Raw genomic sequence first — 19897 nt, forward strand, 5'->3', positions numbered from 1 at the left:
ACTGGATGTCCAAGTGGTGTTCCGAAAATCAAGTGGGCTTTATAGACAATTGGTCGCATTTCGAGGGCAAGCCTGGTCTTATAGGTAGGGATGGTGTCCACCCCACGCGGGAGTGTGCTGCCTTACTTTCTTGTAGCATAGCTCATAGTCTTTTATTTAGTCGGCAGAGTAGTGTAAACAGCTGCTGACAATCCAGAGCCGGGACCAGGCCGCAGACAGACAGGCTAAACAACCTAATCAATATATATCCATATTCAGATGACAGCACTAACAACTTAGATCTAAAATTTGGACTACTCAATATAAGATCACTAAACTCAAAAGCAGTCATTGTAAATGAAATTATAAGCGATCATAAATTTGACATTTTCTGTCTCACTGAAACGTGGGTTAGACCAGATGAATATTCAGCTTTAAATGAAGCCACGTCTATAGGCTATAATTATGCACATAGGCCAAGATTATCAGGCAAGGGAGGTGGAGTCTGTGTAATATACCAAAATACTCTAGATATTAGTCAGAAACAGAAAATGTCTTTCGCTTTCACTTCCTTTGAGGTCCTTTCCATTCATGTTACAAATCCAGTCACAAAAAAGAAGGCGTTCTCATTATTTAACATTTACAGACCACCAGGGCCATACTCTGAATTTATAAAAGAATTTAGTGATTTCACTGCAAACCTGGCTGTGTGCAATGATAAAGCAATAATTGTAGGAGATTTTAATATTCACTTTGAGAAGGTAGATAACCCACTAAAAAGGCATTTACTTCAATTCTAGACTCTGTTGGTATTACTCAAAATGTAACAGGGCCTACACACTACTGTAGTCACACGTTAGATTTAGTTTTGACACTACGTCTTAACATAGATAAGCTTAATATCCTACCGCAAACCTCAGCAGTCTCTGACCATTACCTAATTTCATATGAGCTACATCTTAGCCATAATATATGTACATCCCCTCGTTATTCTACAAAGCGTTCAATAAAACCTTTTACCGCCCTACAATTTGTAGAAAATCTGCCAGAACTATCAATGCCAGTTTTCACTCCATCAGACCAAATGGAGTTAGATTTACTAACCGATTATTTAGAAAATACCTTCCGATTCACTTTAGAAAATGTGGAGCCACATAAAATAAAAAGAATAAGGCAGAAAAAGCTCGACCCATGGTACAACGATAAAACACGTACCTTAAAACAAACAGTTTGGAAACTAGAGCGGAAATGGCGACAAACCAAGCTGGATGTGTTCCACTCTGCCTGAAAGGATTGGGGGGGGGGGGGGGGGGGGGAGGGGTTGGGGGCAAAAAACACTTGGTCTTTTCTGGAATTCTGTGAAGCTGCTTTGTGACAACATCTGTAGTAAAAAGCACTATACAAATAAATTTGATTTGATTTGCATGTAGCAATACGTACAAAGAGTAACATAAAATATGGAGGAAGAGTGCAAGTCTAATTCTCTAGACACACTTCAGTAACTTGTTGATCTTCACTAGCACCGAAATATCGGTGCCCCAAGAGAGTTATTTAAAATGGGACAATGACATCATTTCAGTGGAAAAAAACCCCAAACAAGCACAAACCCAAAGCTACAGTATTTGCAACTTATGCTCAAAAGCCAGCTTTAATCCCTTTTATAACAGCCGTATGTGATTTCCTAAGGCCTTTTAGCTGACCTGTGCAGAGAGACATCAGTATCCTGGTTAATCTGACAACATAAGTCCCATGCAACTTGACAGTCACATAAAGCAATTTAAAAACAACATGCAACACATTCATTTACATCACTAGTCAGGAAAAGTAGCAGCTTGTATTTTTGGTACCCTATCATTCATGCTGTATAAAGTCAACAACAACGTGTTATTTACATATTTCAAGCATTTCATAGCCGTGGTATGAAGCTCATTTGGAAGCCGAATGAATTTGAGCTATTTGTAGAATTAGGTGTCATCATCTAACACTGGAAATGATCAGTCAACAGTGGCACAAGCAGCTTTGGTTGGGTAGCTAAGCTAGTTACAGTAAAGTTAGCTTTGACCAACTCATGCTTGTTTGTCAACAAAATGACAGCGTGAAAAACTAACCAACATAATATTAAGCAATAATAAGAGAAATCTACCCTATCAAAACACTAAAAGAAAAAAGTGTAACTACATCTCAAACATTAAGTCAGAGAAGTCACCGGGAGTCAGTTTGTATAGTGTAGCGGGTAACACCTCTGCCTTCTACGCTGTAGACTGGGGTTCAATCCCCTGCTTGGACAAGCACCCTATACTATATCAATAAGAGCGACTGGGCAAGACTCCTAACACTACCTTCGCCTTCCTGTGTAAATTGATCAAATTGTAAGTCGCTCTGGATAAGAGCGTCAGCTAAATGCCATAAATGTGAAAAAAAGGAAGAGCTCTGAAGTGCAGCTGCTTCACTCAGAGGCAGGAAGAGTTTTTGTCTCTGGTCTCTCTTATAGAAACATGCACTTTTACTCACTCCTGAGTTCTTTAATTCTCTTTGTGTTACTCCTCTGTATCTCAGGTAAGATCAATGCTGCATCATTCCTTTGCATTGAGCTTGTGTTCTTTACACTTTCACGGCTTTAAATGCTTTAACTTGTCCATGTCGGGGTGCAGTGTGAAAACGGACATATTTGATGTGATCTGCTTTTTAATGTTTTATATCCAATTGAATGTGTTTCATAAAAAGTGTCTTTACTTAGCAGTGAAAATTTTAAGGAATGGTTCACAATAACAATGGCTGTGAAGTTGTTCCTGGGTTCACGCTTAGCCAGTAGGACTCTATATAGTACCTAAACATGTAGTCATTGTCATGTAACCAATAACAGTAGAAACATTTTAATAACTGACCATCATAACATTGTGTATGTAACTGTTTACTAAGTGGCAAAGAAATATTTAACTATTCAAATGGTTCAACAAGTTGTCAAAGTGTTGTATCTACAATCAGGGTCCAATGTTATCAGGTCCACCTACCATAGGTGCACTTTGTAGTTTAACAATAAAAGGATCTGTTCTTAGTGTCCAGTCTATTAAACACTCCTACATGGTCAATCCAGCTTACAGATGTTAAGTCAGAGACGATAGCTCATATGTTGCTGCTCAGTTTGTGCTTGTCATCCTCTAGTACGTCAACAGGACATTACTGGCCGGATAAGTTTGATTGGTGGGCTATTCCGAGCCCAGCAGTGACACTGACATAGGCTGGCTGTTGGGTGTGATTCACTGCAGCACAGACTCACTCTAACATGTCACTATTATGTCATTTTCACTGCAGTGCTGAGAATCATCTACCACCTAAATAACACCTGCTCAGTGGTGGTCCTGACTGTTGATAAAAAGGGTAAAGGAGAGCTAATCATTTTGCGGAGAAGCAGATGGATTACAGTCTGTTATTGTTGAACTTCAAAGCGCACCTATATGGTAAATGTGATTTGAATAAACCTGAATACATTTTCTCGTAATCAATGATAATCAGTAGTTTAGAGATTGACTGAAGTGAGAATATTGATTCCTCATACAGAGAGGTGGTATAGGAAAAGGCCATAGTTTGAACTCGTATAGAAACTTGTGTGAGATGACTTTGTAAGTAATAGTTGTAATGAACTCAAACTTACATATTGAACTCACATGAAGAACTAGGTCAGATGACCTCGTAAGGATAGGATAGCCTGGTATCAGCATGATATAAAAAAGATATCATATACATTTAAGGGTGACTAAAAAAGGTCTTGGGTCTTATCCGGACTAATATGATGTGGAATTTTGTAAAAGGGGTGGGGTGATTATCTTATCACCCCAAAAGGATGTATACAAAGGGGATGTGCTGAATCTGTCTTCACATTTGGGTCTCCGGAGACCACTTGCCATTTGTTGCTCAAATAAAGCAAAGACCTTTTCCTCCTTCCCACAGGAACTCAGCGTCTGAAGTCTTTTAAATTATTTTTGATTCTTTTTTTCTCTTTTTGAAAACTTAGAATTAAGATGTGTGTAACTGCATAATGTATAGCAGATAGTGCAAGTGTATAGTCAACATTATAGATTCAACTATATGTCCAGGCCATGGGCTGTAGGGACAGCTCTGGGTAACAGCAACCTGATAAAATAGACAATGAGTATAGATACAATATAGGGGTACCTAATAAAGTGGAAAGTGAGTGTATAATCAATGCTTATACTAAAGAACCCTTGCAGATCCCTTTTATGAGTGGAGGAGTGAGGCTGTGGTATGTTTTGGCTTCTTTTCTGCAGATTCTGAGAGCCTGAAGACACTGAAGAATTTAACTGTAAAACATGGAGAATCTCTCACTATTCCATGTTTTTATGATGAGAAATACAAATCAAACCTTAAATACTGGTGTAAGGGGTATTTCTGGTTCTCCTGTAAAATAGTAGCCTCTACAAACACAAGCACATCAGTCACTGATCATCCAACCCAGAATATGTTTATTGTGGAACTGAACAGTCTTCAAGACTCTGACTCTGGATATTATTGGTGTGCTGTGGAAATTGGTGGGAAAGAGACCCCTGATGACAAGGATTATTTGTACCTGACAGTCAGTGCAGGTAAGAAGTCTCTCTGTGTGAGGTTGAACATGTTCACTGTAACTTAAAACTTATAAGATGTCACTTATGACAGAGGAAGTGTTTTTACCACTCATTCTCTGCCTCTTTATTCAGATCCTGCAGTGTCAGTGATAAACAGCAAAGTAAGTGGTCAAGAAGGGGGCAGTGTCAGTGTCCAGTGTCTCTACAGTGCTGAATATAAGAATAAAAAGAGGAATTGGTGCAGATTTGAAGACAGGAGGTGTTTCTCAGGGGGGAAGACAACAGAATTCTATAATTCAGTAGTGCTGGTCATCGACTATGGAAAAGGATCTGTCAGTGTGGAGATGAGGGGTCTGCAGAAGAGTGATGCTGGCTGGTACTGGTTCAGTGCAGGAGATGTGGAGGTTCCTGTTCACCTCACTGTCACTGAAAGACCTTCAAGTAAGATCACAGGTATCAGAAATACTGTTCATACATGCTGATCATCAAGCTGTAATGTTGTTCCACTCACACCAATGTATATCTTATTTTCCACAGCAACAACAGCTGTGACTACAGTTTGTGCCACTGAGGAAACCTGCATCGGTGAAACCACTTCAGGTCTGATCACAAACAGAACCTTAAAATTCATCAAATCAAGAAAGAGAAAGAATGAATATGTTTGTTTTGTCATTCTAGGTTCTGAAACTATGAGGAAGAATAAAGAGACAACAGCGGCAGAGCTGTAAGTAGTGACACTCTACTTCATGAATGTGTTCAAAAACTGCTGTACTTTCACACCTCAGTATAGCCTGATTTTACTCTTTGCTTTTTGAAGAACAACTGACCCTCCTGCAGTAGCAACTTCTGATAATGGACATGGCACAAGCAAGAGTGAGAAATATGTGAAATGCAGATGTGCTGAATGTGTATTAATTTTAGACTCCTAATATGGGGATAATATTTAAGGCAATAGGCATTATTCGTATATAGATGTATGCTTTAACCACCTCACATAACTGCACTATGTTAGGTTTTTTGTTAAAGTTGGCCTATTAAGCTCATTCTGAGTCTTCATAGTTTTTTTGGGGGGGGGGGTTCTCTACTAGAATAGATTCACATGCTTCAACTTTATAAAACACTTTACTTTTCTTACATATCTATTCACCCTCTGTCTGAAATGCTCTGTAAGTGTTCCAGGCCTGCAGGATCAGTTTTGATCTTGATTGTGAGGTCAGCATCTTCACAAACATGGCTACAAAACTGAACACACTTATTCCAGCTATTGCATGAGGGCATACAATGTTTGCTGGCAGGCAGACAATAAGGATCGTGTTACGAGATGACGGGTTGTGTTATGAGAAAATACACTTTGTGTGCTCTGCTGCAAGTTGAAATGATCATTTAAAAGACAGAGGTGCTGAGTTGGATTTGGCAGGAAATTTCCAAATCACAGCACACGTATTTACACATTATCCTCACGTGCACAGACCTTCACTGGCTCAAGAAGAAGGTCTGGCTCTATGTTTAGATGTTTGAAGACTCTTTCAATGCGCTACCAAGCATCAGAAGCACAATCAACATTACAAAATGTTTTTCCATGTATTGTGAGCAATTACACGTTTCCTCCAGAGAGGCCTCCAAATCACTAAAACCTACATAGTGTAGCTTTAAGTTAAACATATACTTCCATATAAAAAATGGGCCAAAGTACAGCACCTGTTAATAAGGAGTTTATCTGCCTTTTATCTGCTGCAGTTTCTACTATTCCATGAATTCTATACACAAGTTGTTGGTACATTACTGTGGGGATTTGATTGCATTTTGCTACAAGAGCACTAGTGATGCACTGATGTTGGATTATTAGTTCATTAGGATCACATAAAACACTCCATGTCATCCCAAAGCTACTGAATGGAGCTCCATCACTCCAGAGAACACAGTTCCCCTGCTCCACAGCAGGGGGTTTACTGCCTTCTAGGTGACCTCTGGCATTGGGCATGATGACACTAAGCTCATGTGTAGCTGATCCAAAGCATCAATTCTATTGGCAGCGCTTTTCTAAGGAGATTATACAAACTATGTGTACGCAGTTTAACTCCTATGCCAGTAATGGGTGGAACTTTAAAGTAGCTGAATTCCTTAACTAGAATGGCTGTCTGACACTTAAGTCCTATAAGTGGTGTACTTTCACACCTTTGCTTTTTGCAGCAGTAACAGCTTCTGAGAATGAACAGAAGAACCAAGACGTGTATGTGAAATACAGATGAACTGAACCATTATTCATTTTATAGTTAAGATATCAGAGACGCTATAAAAATGTAGATTAAAAATACAGTGCAAATACAACGCAAAATACAGGAATCAGCACGTCTCCTTTAGTTTAGTAAGCACAGCAAATGTAAGCAATGCTGACTGCAGGTACACCACTTCACCAAAAGTTTGTAGACTCCTGGTCATCCAGGAAAAGGAAGGATATTAATAGGGAAAACTTCACTCCATATCATTTCAAAGGTATTGGATGGAGTGCCATCCCTCCAGAGAATGCAGTACCACTGCTTCACAGCCCAAAGCTCACATCCCTCTGGCTCCTGCCTGACATTGTTCATGGGTGCAGTTGCTCCAGAGCATCCTATTCTGTTGGCAGTGCTTTTCTATGGAATTTCTACAAGCTGTGTGCATGCAGTTAAACTCTTGTGACATCAATACATAGAATTCAATAATTTCAAGGGAAGTATGCATACTTTTGGGTGTAGTCAAGGTTCTAAATACAAGGCTAAATTAACCCTTTGGATAATCTCGAAAAAAGAAAAGCTCTCAGAAGGGAGATGCAGCACTAGATGTTGAGCAGAAGCAGGCATTTGTGAGGTTATGTTGAGGATCACTTATTTTTTAGCTCTGACTGGATTGTAGCATTGCTTAGTATAGTCCTCTGCATAATCTGATAGGTTGCAAACAGTTTCACAGTGTGCATGGGGCATAGACAGTGGCCTCATGTGTGATGTTGGACAGAAGTGTGGTGGTAAGGTTTTTTGTTTGCAGATTGAGTAGCATATCGCTGCTGTCAGAACAAAACCTTGTATCTCCAAAATGGTAACTTTACAGGATAAGGAAAAAACCTACTTTACTTTCATTGTAAGTCAATGGAACCAGAATTAGTTCCATTTCATTTTAGGTCATTCCTTCTGGTCCGTTCATCATGAAATTAACACACAGTGTAAAAGGCAACACACAAACACATACACACACACACACATTTTGTAAGCCACTTCCCCCTCAGGTTTTGGGGGGGTGGGTTGAGCTGGAGCCTATCCCAGCTGTCATCGGATGAAAGGCAGCATACACCCTGGACAGGTGTAAAAGGCAACAGACATTTTCAAATTATGCCAAAAACTGGAAAACAACAAAAATGAAGATATAGAAGATATATATAAGGTTTTCTTCTGACATCAGTCATATATGTGTGTGGTGAAATACATATTGTTATGTCATGCTTAAAGTATGCGGTTGCATTCTAAATTGTTAATTTATATTCCACAATACCAAAGTAAGACTAAAGTGTTCAGCCCACACAGGAACATAGAGACCTCATTTTAAAGGGGTATTCCACACACTGGACAGTGTATCATGTGCCTTCATTCAGCAAGACATAAAAGTAGCGCAGCTTTTGTAAGTGGTGTTGGTCTTTAAAACCAGCTGTGCTTTCACTTCAGTACAGTACATTTTCTCTCTCTTCTGCTTTCTGCAGAACAGCTGCGTCTTCTGCAGCAGCAACTTAAGAAAATGTTAGTGACTCAAGTAACAGCAAGACAAAGCTGTACTTCAAATATTGATCAAAAAATCTTATTTGGCAATATGTACTATAAAAGCCTTAGGTTAAAGATACTTAGACTATCAGTGGTTATCACCGAAATATATGAATATCATTATTCATTGCAGGAGGGGAAATACTGGGCTTCTCTGGGTTCTACTGGCTGTAGGCCTTGGGCTGCTGCTGATTCTGACCATTGTTACAACCAGCGTGTTGATTAAAAAGTGCAGTAAGTGTTAACTATCTCCTGTTTTATTACAGGCCTTTTAAGTATGCTTTAAGATTTTGCTACTAAAAAGGACAGGATTAAAAACTAATAATAAATATTAATGTTGTGCTATCTTGTACGTTGTGAATGTTCTGTTATTACATAACTATGCGTAGACAACTAATTCATCACTAATGACTAGTGTGTAAATTATCTAATTCACTTCATCTCACTCTAACAGATGGAAGTCAAACAGAGACCAGAGGGAGGGTCAGTAACACTGCAGTTCACACAGTCAGTATTGTGGCTCTGGTGCAGTAGTTAATGTCGTGCCTTTCTTGCTTCAGATTTTTTACAAGCCCACCTAATCAAATGCTAAAAGAATATTTAAGCTGCATGACAATGAAATTTGATTTTTATTTGTGCTATGGCTGCTGTGATTATGCACTCTGCATCCTGAATGTGAAAGGTTTAGTCCAGTTGACCCATCTAAAGCTGTACCTTATTTTCTCAGCCCTCAAATCTCTGCTTAGCACCCATTATCATTGCCTCAAGCCTTTAGTTCTTTCTTATTAAAAGATGTACCTGTTGATTTGTAAGAGTAAGATCCCAACCCTGATAGTGTGTCATTTTCTATTCATTTTCAAAGCCACATTTTTTATGATAAAAGCTACAATTAGTTGTGTCATCAAAGGTAGGACATAAATGATCCATAAACATTTTCATGCCCACTGTGGCAGTATTTAGGCTAGGTTGATTAGGTTTAAGTGTTGTCTTTCCTCTTCTTTGTACATCTCAGCTGTCAGATTTTATCATCATTGGGTAAAAGTAGTGCCTGTGGTGAGCGGATGCATCCTTTAGTGAAAGGGGTGGCAGTGCTTGCTGTGCTTACATGAATCTGGCATTTCGACTGATGTCTTGCTATTGTTTTGTATCACCATAGAGTGGAAGTGATATCTATGTGGCTGTCAGCAGTAGGCTATAGCCTGATGTTATGACATTGTGGAAAATGGTGCATTTGGAACTTTTTCACTTATCTGCCCCCAAATTATTTTTGCTTACACCACTCCTCTATGCAAATGGTATTTGATTACTGAAACATTAAGAGATGAGTTACCCTGAGTGAATTATGTCTGCAGGTTTCATCTGCATCAGATCATGAAAATGATGTGATCTACAGCAGTGTAACCACAACTACCAAAAAGAAAACAGTAAGTGCAAAATACAGCCTTTATCACCAGTAACAGTTCACTGTTTTGACCACTTCACAGTATAAGTTGAGTAGGCATTAGCTGGTTGAAAGCTATAAGAGTTTATGAGAAAAAATCTAAATATAGCTTTGATGGATTGTTATGCATTTAGTTTAGCTGGTGGAAGAGTGCTCAGGGTTAAAAGAATGAGAGATCCTCCATTATTTCTAAACCTGTACTGTCTTCCAGCTCTTTCAGGCAGTCAGAGATGATGAGGTGATCTACAGCTCTGTGGTTTTGAAGTAAGAGGTAAGAAAGTCTCAGATTGAGGGTCCAAATACAACAGCTGTGAAAAGGCCCATGATGGACTGTTATTCAAATCAACGGTTCACTGAAAAATGAGTTGTACCGTGAATGTTGTCAATTGGCCAAACTACACTATATAGTGTATACTCTATATATATAAGTAAGTGGGACACCCCTCCTAATTATTGACTGCAGGTGTTTCATCCACTCCCATTGCTAACAGGTGGATAGATTCAAGTACAGTCTCAATAGACAAACACTGTCAGTAGAATAGATTGAACTGATAAACTCAGTGACTTTAAACATGGCACTGTCATAGGACGTCACCTCTGCCAGTTTCTGTCCTGCTAGATCTACCCCTGTCAACCGTAAGTGCTTTTACTGTGAAATGTAAGCTTCTATGTGCAACAGCAGCTTAGCCACAAAGCAGTAGACTATGCAAAATCACAGAGTGCGGCCAGCAAGTGCTGAAGCGCACAGTGCCTACCCTCTACTGAATCACTCATTAATGAGTTGCCTCTGGAAGCAACATCAGCAAAATAACTGTGCGTTAGGAACAAAATGGGTTTCCATGGCCGAGCAGCTACACACAAGATCAAAATGTACAATGGCAAACAAGGTGGGAGTGATGTAAAGTGTGTTGTGACTGGACTCCAGAGCAGTGGAATTCTATAGAGTAAAGAATCATGCTTCTCTATCTGGCAGTCTGATGGATGAGTCTGGGTTTGGTGAAGGAGAATGTCACCGCCCTGACTGCATTGTGCCAAATGTAAAGTCTGGTGGAGGAGGCATAATGCTATGGGGTTGTTTTTCAGGGGTTGGCCTAGACCCCTTAGCTCCAGTGAAGGGAAATTGTAATGCTTCAGAAAACCAAGATATTCCCAAAAGAGAGGAAGCTGTTATAGCTGCAAAGAGGGTACCGACTCTATACTATTGCCTATGGATTTAGAATGAGATGTCATAAAAACTCAAGTGGATGTAATATGTAGGTGTCCCAATACTCTTGTCCATATAATGTATGTTTGGTATCTCAATATCTATTTGCGTGACATAGGCAAGACAAGACAAGTTTATTTATATAAGCACATTTCATACATAAAGACAATTCAATGTACTTTACATAAAGAGAAAGTTTATGAACGTGTTATTGAAATTAGCTTTTTATGGGTAAAGTGCAGTAAAAATAGACATTTAGAGCTTCATAATAATCACATGAAAAGAGAAATGTTCTTAATATAGATTTAAAAATCATTATGTGAAGAACATCTAAGATCTTTTGACTTTGGCCACCAAACATGTTTTAGCCATTAAAGGATTTGTGGGGTCATTTGAAAATTGAGTCATTTTGATTAGTCAGTTTTCTTTTAATCTGTTTTGATTACAGGTGTAAGCGAGTGTGTTTCTGGCCAGATCTCTTACAAAGAAGATACTGCAATGCAAGACTTCTCACAATGGAACTTCTATTATATATTAGGGGGCATTTAAGTTAAAAAGGGTTTGACTTCAAGACTTTAACTTAAAGTTTGTACTTCCTGATGATTCAAATGGCTTCTACCTGTAAAAAGTCTTTCAGTACCTACCAGTGCACCACATATATGTCTGCATAAAAGTTAAAGGAATAGACTGATGAAAAATCAAGTTTACACAATTTTCACTTACCTCAGATGACATCAATCAGCCAAGACAAGTCCAAGTGTTGCTGCTTAATTTTAGTGCTGGAGCTACAAGGTAATATTGCTAACAAACACTGAAAGTCAATTCACCCAAATCTTATCCATAACTAAAGTTCTTTACTAAAGTTATGCAAACTTGTTGATGTTGTTTAATACACAGACTTACTGTGAGCATCCACTTTACAGGTGTTGTGCCGAATTTTGACTCCGCCATAGAATTTGACTCCCCTTTGCATGCACGCCACACTGGTGATTCTGTTTCATTTTTTAAAGATAATCTCCAGCTCAAGATTGAGAGTTTATAAAAGCTGACTATTGACTTCTGGTGTTTATTAGCAATGTTGGCCTCAAAGATCCTGTGCTAAACTAAAGAAGCAAAATTTTCTCTCCAAACATGTTTTGGCTCATTTACATTGCTGTCATAAGTGAATTGGGTAACACTTTACATTAAGGGTACATGACCTGTCAGTAATTAAGGCATTTACTAATGAATAACTAATCAGAAAGTAATGAGTTATTAATCAGAAACAAATGAATGTCATTTATTAACAGCCACAAGACTAAATCACTAACCCATGAACTAATGAATGAAGATGAATGTAATAAAGGCTTTATTCAATGCCTGAATCTATTGCGAATTCATGTGTTAATTAGCATACAAAAAGAACATTAGTACACGTTGATGAACTGCTACAAGCTGTTAGTTTCATTCTATTGATGCAATTTATGATTACCTATGTCATACTGCTACAACATAAACTATTAAATGTTCAATAAACTGTAAACTAGTTTATTTACTGAAAATAGGCATTTGATTTCATTAAAACTGTGAAATATCTTAATATATGCCACAGTTATTCTGAAACATACCTTCAGAAAAAGGAAAATGCGTTTCCCATTATCCATCTGTTATTCGTTTTCTTTAAATTGCTATATCTAACTGGTTTAGTAATGAAACACTTCAAACACTTCAATTTCCACAGCTGGAAATTACTCCTATTTTAACTGCTTTCTTCACCAGTAAAGGGCAGTAATAGTAATAAATGCTATATGCCAAGTGGCCATAGAGTCTTGAGTGAATATCGCTCATAAAAATGTTTAAGAGAAGCAAATGAAAATAATTGGGGGGGGGGGGGGGGGGGGGGGATTCTCTTTGAATTGTTTTGCAATATTTCACATTTTTCTTACTTTGAAATGTGAGTCACGCACACTGTATTATATAAGTAATTTACATCGTAGATATAGTTAATATTTACACGCGGTATTGTTGACTGAGTGTTGTGAGTGCTAGTATGTATTTTCGTGCCTCTCCTATTTTCAGACTAACGGTTAAAACATGCAGCTGCTTTCTGTGGTGAAACAGAACGGATTTGCAAATGCTATTATTTGTAAAATCGTTGTAAACCAGCCTAAATATTTGCTTTGGTGCTTATTTGCAGTAAATCTTTTTGGTTTTAAGAGTAGTAAGGTGTTGCTGTTTCTCACGAGCCTCGTGTGATTCTTGTAGTCTCTGATGCGATTCTGTCTGGTTAAAATCACACGTTGATTTCATGCTGCTTGCTTCATTCGTTATTCCTCCTTTGACAGGGACTCTTATTCTGACGGGCTGTGTGTGCGTGATGGCAGCGCTTCACAGGGCCTAGTAGTAACAGACTGAGCCGACACAGCGAGGACGCTGACCGTGCCTAGCCGAGCGCTAACCTGGCGCGATATTCCCCTTTCTTCTGTTCTCCATTCTGAGTTTTTCAGTAAAGCTGAGTCACAGACTTGTATCGGAAGATCTTCGACTTGTATGAGTTATTTGGAAACACTGCAATATGAATATCATGCAATATGACTTTAATTAGCTGTTAGCAGTTCTGTCCGTTGTACAGAACCAGTATGTATTGGTTCCGCTTCATTTTCCAGGTACTACAGTGACATATTCGCGTTCTCTGGTTCTGTGTATTGTGTAAAAGTCATGAGATGATAATAAAATATGCTTTTTTATTCTTGTGAATTTTGTCGATGTCTTGTTTGTACTTATCTTTCATCACTGTTTTTGAGAGGACAAAAGATTGACTGTCAGTTCAGTATGTAATGATTAACCCCTGCTATTTTGTTAGCTTTTAATCAGTAACGAAGTGTACCATGATGAAATTTCATAGAGTTTCTGTGGTAACTGTAGGATAAACCATTCCCTCATGAGGCACTGTGTATCAATAAAATTATGAATTTTATTTGTATCAATGAAATTATGAACTTTCATAATGGTACATGTGGTTCACCACTTTACTTTAAGGGGCACAAACATCATGAATTCATCATGAAAGTATCAGTATTTAATCAGTAACAAAGTGTGACTGGTTCATCACTTTACTTTAGGGGGCACAAACACGAATTCATCATGAGTCATCAGTTATCATTGCTTTCTTTATAGTGAATTGAGAGGTGACTCTGCATAATGTTGTATTTTCCTCACTCTGACACGCCTCAACCAGCACAACAGGAGCTTGTCAATTAGCAGTTGAGGTCAATCAGATGTGGGAAAGGACAAAAATGTGCACACAGTTAAGGATTCTTATGACCCCAGGAGAAAGGCACTGCACTGTCTCTGTCAATAATGAACTCATCTCTGAGTTCAGTGGTAACTGTAGGATAAGCCATTCCCTCATGAGGCACTGCATATCAATATAGGAGTTATAACACGTCATATTATTAACCTGAAAGATGAATTAAAACTGGCAACTGTCACAAATGAGGACTAGTTGCAAAACAATGTTAGTATATGCTTTTAATTTTATTGAACGGTCACTAGGTGGGAAGAAACAGCCGAGGTAACATAAGAAATCAAAAACAATAAACTTAAGATCTGACAGACAGAAACAGGCAAATACAAGGCCTGCTTACACAGCATGATGAAGCAGAAGGACAAGATGATCAGAAGATGGAGCTACAAAAAAAACACACTTGCCTTTGATAGGCATAATATTCCAGAGCGCTGTGTCTGAGGGGGATTTTGAGACAAAATTAATTAACACATGAATTTCTGATAAATTCAGGCACTGAATAAAGCCTTTATTAGCATCATCTTCATGCATTAGTACATGGGTTAGTAATTTAGTCTTGTGGTTGTTAATATATGACTTATTAATTTGTTCCTGATTAATGACTCATTACTTTCTGATTATTCAGAAGTAAATGCCTTATTTACTGGCAGATCATGTACCCTTAATGTAAAGTGCTACCGTGAAATGTTGAAATATTTGGTGCGATGCTACATGTTTGGAGTTATTGTTGCTGCTCTTGTTTGTGGTCACTGTTAACTCTAGATTCACATCAGGAATCATGGAACTGTAGAAGTTAGAGAACACTGCCTATTTTCACGCTGTAATGATCACTATTTTCTGCATTGTTTTTAACATGTGATTAGATTATAGTGCAGTGAGTTCTAAGCAGTGTGCAGTTTTGTGTGCAGTGTGTTCTAAGCAGTGTGCAGTTTTGTGTGCAGTGTGCAGTTTTAAGCAGCGTGCAGTTTTGTGTGCAGTGTGTTCTAAGCAGTGTGCAGTTGTGGGTGCAGCATGTGATCTAGGCAGTGTACAGTTGTGTGTACAGTATATGTTCTAAGCAGTGTGCAGTTCTGTGTGCAGTGTGTGTTCTAAGCAGAGTGTAGGATGTTCTAAGCAGTGTGTAGCTACTATACGATGCAGTCTTAGTTTATTCACAATAACCATTGAGAATTATCTTCTGTCTGTGATGTAAGAAAGTGAAATAACTCAGTAATGACAATAAATGATGAAAGTGTGTCAATGTACCCTGATCTGATAGTTCACACGTTAAAATGAATTACTGGTGTAAAAGAGGCAGAGGCAGTAGGCACTGGCAGATTGACAGATCGCTGACCATAGCAGACCACACCACCTTGGGAATTTCCACTTCGGTGAGGAGTAGAAAAAAAAAAAACACCTTCATTATGCAGGCTCTATTTGGTTTGTTTATAGCAAGACTGATTCTGTTATTGTTACTTTAGACAATACAGCAGGAAATACATATATTGCACAAATCATATATAGGAATAAAATATAAAAATGATAGAATATATAACAATGAATTATACTTCAGAAAATAATAATTATCATAATAGTAAAATATTTTAAAAAGACCAATAAATTAAACTAAATATAACAATAATGTCAGATCTAATTTGCATTTTGTTCTTGAGTCAGAAAGTAATTGTGTGTTTGACAATCATTATTGAAGAGCAGATTCAGATCATTTTGAAATGTATTTTGTATGAAACAGGTGCAGCCAGTACAAGAGTAAAATGCTCATTTGAGTAGAACATCACAAAATAGATAAAAAAAATCCCAAAGTGATTAATAAAGGACCTGATTACTCTGATCTGCTAAGATGCCACAGACACTTTGTCTTTTAGTGCCACTGAACATTGTAAGAATTTTAATACAACAGGTGCTGCATAAATATGCTGAGAAATCAAAATGTACATTGTAGCAAGATGTAACATTTTTAATAGCAGCAAACACACAAACAAAAACAAAAAAATCTGCTCTTTTGTTGGAAAGTTATCACAGCTTGATACAGTTCACAATCAGGCCAGCAGGAGGCAGAGCACACTAATGTGATGGTCTAATGCAGTGTTTCTCAGCCCTTGTCCTGGAGGCCCACTGCCCTGTGCTTTTCCTGCTTTAACACATTTTAACTCAATAATGAGCTGTTAACAAGCTGATTGGTTGGCTCTGATGTGTAGGGAGCAGGGAAAACACTAAAAAGTGCAGGGCAGTGGGCCTCCAGGAACAAGGGTCAGAAACACTGGTCTTCAGTGCTCAGAAGCTTTCATGCCCTAAGTATTAATGTTATGCCTTACTGCCAGTATCTAGTTAATTTGGTTGCTAGCCTTCTTTTTGGGAACACAGGGGGGGAAATATTTTAGTTTTTTGAAGATAGGCTCGTTTTCACAACGACAAAGAAAGAACATCGGGCCCTGGAAACTCAGGGCTGTTTCTTAAGACGTTTCAATAAGCAAATAAAGGGCTCTGGGAACACAAGGCGACCTCCATTGTGTAAGAACTACAAATGACATATGCGACAAACCTGTTGGTCCAGATTCTCTTTTGTACATCTGTAAGATGTTTGAAGTAGGTCCAATCAAACTAGCAGCATTGTTGTCATGGGCAGGCAATAGGGGCCTGGGCCTAGGCAGTAAGCTAAGGACAACTTACAATAAAAAAAAGGGCTATGCACCGTACTTAGACCAGACAAAGCAATTATTCACAAAATTTATGTATGCTATGCTCTAATGTCCTTGGGTGAACCCAGAACCCTAATCCTGACCTTAGGAACCCTTTTATAGGCTTCCTTAATGTATTAGATTGAGGGATGGTCATTGGCATAACAAATTATTCCTGGGCCTTTATGCAAAGGTTTTGGACGAGGACCCAAAATGTAATTTTTTAAAGAATTTATGCAACATTTATTTATGTATTTATTTATTTCAAGTACATATTATATTCAGCATGAGAGCAAAAAAGGATTTTGAAAACTTTCCCTCACGCATTAAAGAAAAAAAAAACAAAACAGGAAGGGCACTGACTTTATTTGTGAAGTTACTTCACAGTACAGAAGCAAAGTATTTGTCTCTGGTGTCTCTTATAGAAACATGTACTTTCATTCACTCATGAGTTCTTTAATTCTCTTTGTGTCACTCCTCTGTATCTCAGGTAAGATCAATGCTGCATTATTGCTGTACTGTCTATTTGTGTTCTTCACACTTTCACTGCTTTATCCCTTAAAATCCCAGTCTTGTTATATACTAAGGCTTTATCTTGTAACGGGGAGCGAGGAGGCAGCCACATGCGGAGATAAGCGACTTTTATTAAGGGTAAATCCAAAATCAGGGTCTAGATGGTCCATGGTCAGTGAGCCAACACGGAGAGCAGGAGGGACAGACATGAGTTAGATAGACACAGACTGTAAACACACTACATGAGAATACATATCAAACAATACATTCAGCACAAACCATACATCAAAAAAAACATCAAACAAAGTCCAACAAGAAACTCAGGAAAACACAGGGCTTAAATACAAACAGGGATAACAAGGGATAACTGGACACAGGTGGAAAACAGGTAGGAACAGTCAGGGCGGAGTCACAAAACAAGGGGGCCGGACTGGGAAGAAATCAAAACAAAAGCACATGACAGGACTAAAAGGTAAACAAAAGCACATGAGGGGACTGGGAGGGGCCAATCCTGACATATCCAGAGTTATTCTTAGATTATAGTGTGTATTTTGGGCCTGCTGGTGGGCCCTGGCCTTTTAAGGCAGGCATTGAAAGTGTTTGACAGAACGCCACTCTGTTCAGTCACAAACTGTTTGTTGTTTTTATACTGATACTGGTGCAGTTCCTGAATAGCAGTAATGCTGTTGTATTATTTGGATTATTTTCCGCAGATTCTGAGAGCCTGAAGACACTGACGAATTTAACTGTAAAACGTGGAAGGTCTCTCAGTATTCCATGTTTTTATAATGAGTGTCACGATTGGCCCCTCCCAGTCCTGTCCATGTGTTTTTTGAACTTCCACATGTCCCTTTGTTTTGGTTTTGGTCTAGTCCATCCCCTCATTTCATGTCTCCACCCATGATTGTCGTCACCTGGTTTCCATCTGTCCCTCGTTAACCCTGTTGTACTTAAGCCCTGTCTTTGCACTTCGTCTTTGCTGGTCTTTGTAGTTGTATGTATTGTTGCTTGAATCGTTGTCTGTGTTTAGCTGGATTCTGGTTTATGTCATGTCTGCCCCACGATCTCTCCATATTGGCTCATTGACCCTGGACCGTTATGACCCTGATTTTGGATTTGCCCTCAATAAAAGTCGCTTACCTCCGCACATGCGTCTGCTGCCTCGCTCCGCGTTACAATGAGAAATACAAATCAAACTGTATACTGGTGTAGGGGTATTACTGGTCCTCTGTAAAATAGTAGCCTATATAAACACAAGAGGAAAAACATCAGTCACTGATCATCCAACCCAGAATATGTTTACTGTAGAACTGAACATTCTTCAAGACTCTGACTCTGGATATTATTGGTGTGCTGTGGAAATTGTTGGCAGTTCAGATGACGGTGATTATTCGTCTCTGACGGTCAGTGTAGGTAATGACTGTAAGACGTCATTTATGATGTTTACACCACTCATTCTCTGCCTCTTTATTCAGATCCTGCTGTGTCTGTGATAAACAGCAGAGTGGTCAGGAAGGGGGAAGTGTCAGTGTCCAGTGTCTCTATAGAGCTGAATATCAGAATAAACAGAAGTGGTGCATATTTAAAGACTGTAGCTGCTTCACAGTAGAGAGGACTAATACACCCCATAATTCAGCAGTGCTGGTCAGTGATGATAGAAAAGGATCTGTCAGTGTGGAGATGAGGGGTCTGCAGAAGAGTGATGCTGGCTGGTACTGGTTCAGTGCAGGAGATGTGGGGGTTACTGTTCACCTCACTGTCACTGAAAGACCTTCAAGTAAGATCACATGTATCAGAAATACTGTTCATACCTGCTGATCAAGCTGTAATGTTGCAATGTTGTAATGTTGCTGTGACTCCAGTTTCTGCCAACATTGGTGAGCCCACTTCAGATATAATCACAATAAATGTTTTAAATGTGTCATTAACTGAGTAATGGAAACATTTATTTGTGTAATTGGTCTTTCTTTGTTCTTTAGCTGTGAGTGGAAACAAAGGCACAAACCAGTAAGTACCAACGTTTAGTCTTTATGTGGCGTTTTATGCTTTTCTCTCCTTTTGCTTTAAGCAGATGAATGGATGCTTGTATTACAGTAACTTCTAAAAAGTAGATGAATCATCTATCAGTAGGAGGGTGTGGGAGAAGTAATTTACACATGCACTGAGATGCACTACTCAGCTAGATTAGACAGACAGGCAGACTAAAGAGAGAGATGCACTACCCAGATAGATTAGACAGACATACAGACTAGAGAGAGATGCACTACCCAGCTAGATTAGACAGACAGACAGACTAGAGAGAGATGCGCTACCCAGCTAGATTAGACAGACAGACAGACTAGAGAGAGATGCGCTACCCAGCTAGATTAGACAGACAGACTAGAGAGAGATGCGCTACCCAGCTAGATTAGACAGACATACAGACTAG

The 19897-nt window shown here is 38.8% G+C and overlaps 1 protein-coding gene across 3 annotated transcripts; it reads left to right on the top strand.

Annotated features, from left to right (window-relative positions):
* Nucleotides 1-2467: 2467 nt before the first annotated feature.
* Nucleotides 2468-13655, top strand: LOC108410855 (polymeric immunoglobulin receptor-like). Of its 3 annotated transcripts, none has more exons than XM_017682151.2 (10): nucleotides 2468-2535; nucleotides 4266-4580; nucleotides 4695-5015; nucleotides 5100-5162; nucleotides 5241-5286; nucleotides 8481-8581; nucleotides 8802-8854; nucleotides 9700-9771; nucleotides 10000-10059; nucleotides 13317-13655. In XM_017682151.2, the coding sequence occupies exons 1-9, from the start codon at nucleotides 2475-2477 to the stop codon at nucleotides 10054-10056; spliced, it is 1089 nt and encodes a 362-aa protein (XP_017537640.2). In that variant the 5' UTR covers nucleotides 2468-2474; the 3' UTR covers nucleotides 10057-10059; nucleotides 13317-13655. The 3 variants fall into 3 exon arrangements, with proteins under 3 accessions (XP_017537640.2, XP_037387100.1, XP_037387099.1); XM_037531203.1 differs by having other exon boundaries at nucleotides 4695-5003; XM_037531202.1 differs by lacking the exon at nucleotides 13317-13655 and adding an exon at nucleotides 11441-12356.
* The last annotated feature ends 6242 nt before the right edge of the window (nucleotides 13656-19897 follow it).

Source organism: Pygocentrus nattereri, chromosome 19, assembly GCF_015220715.1.
Source record: "Pygocentrus nattereri isolate fPygNat1 chromosome 19, fPygNat1.pri, whole genome shotgun sequence".
In the NCBI taxonomy this organism is placed as follows: Eukaryota; Metazoa; Chordata; class Actinopteri; order Characiformes; family Serrasalmidae; genus Pygocentrus; species Pygocentrus nattereri.

Excerpts from the sequence above, each read along its gene's own strand:
- LOC108410855 (XM_017682151.2), top strand. The coding sequence starts at position 2,475 with ATGCACTTTTACTCACTCCTGAGTTCTTTAATTCTCTTTGTGTTACTC. Across the intron at positions 5,163-5,240 it reads CATCGGTGAAACCACTTCAG|GTTCTGAAACTATGAGGAAG; the intron begins GTCTGATCACAA and ends TTGTCATTCTAG. Across the intron at positions 5,287-8,480 it reads GAGACAACAGCGGCAGAGCT|GAGGGGAAATACTGGGCTTC; the intron begins GTAAGTAGTGAC and ends TATTCATTGCAG.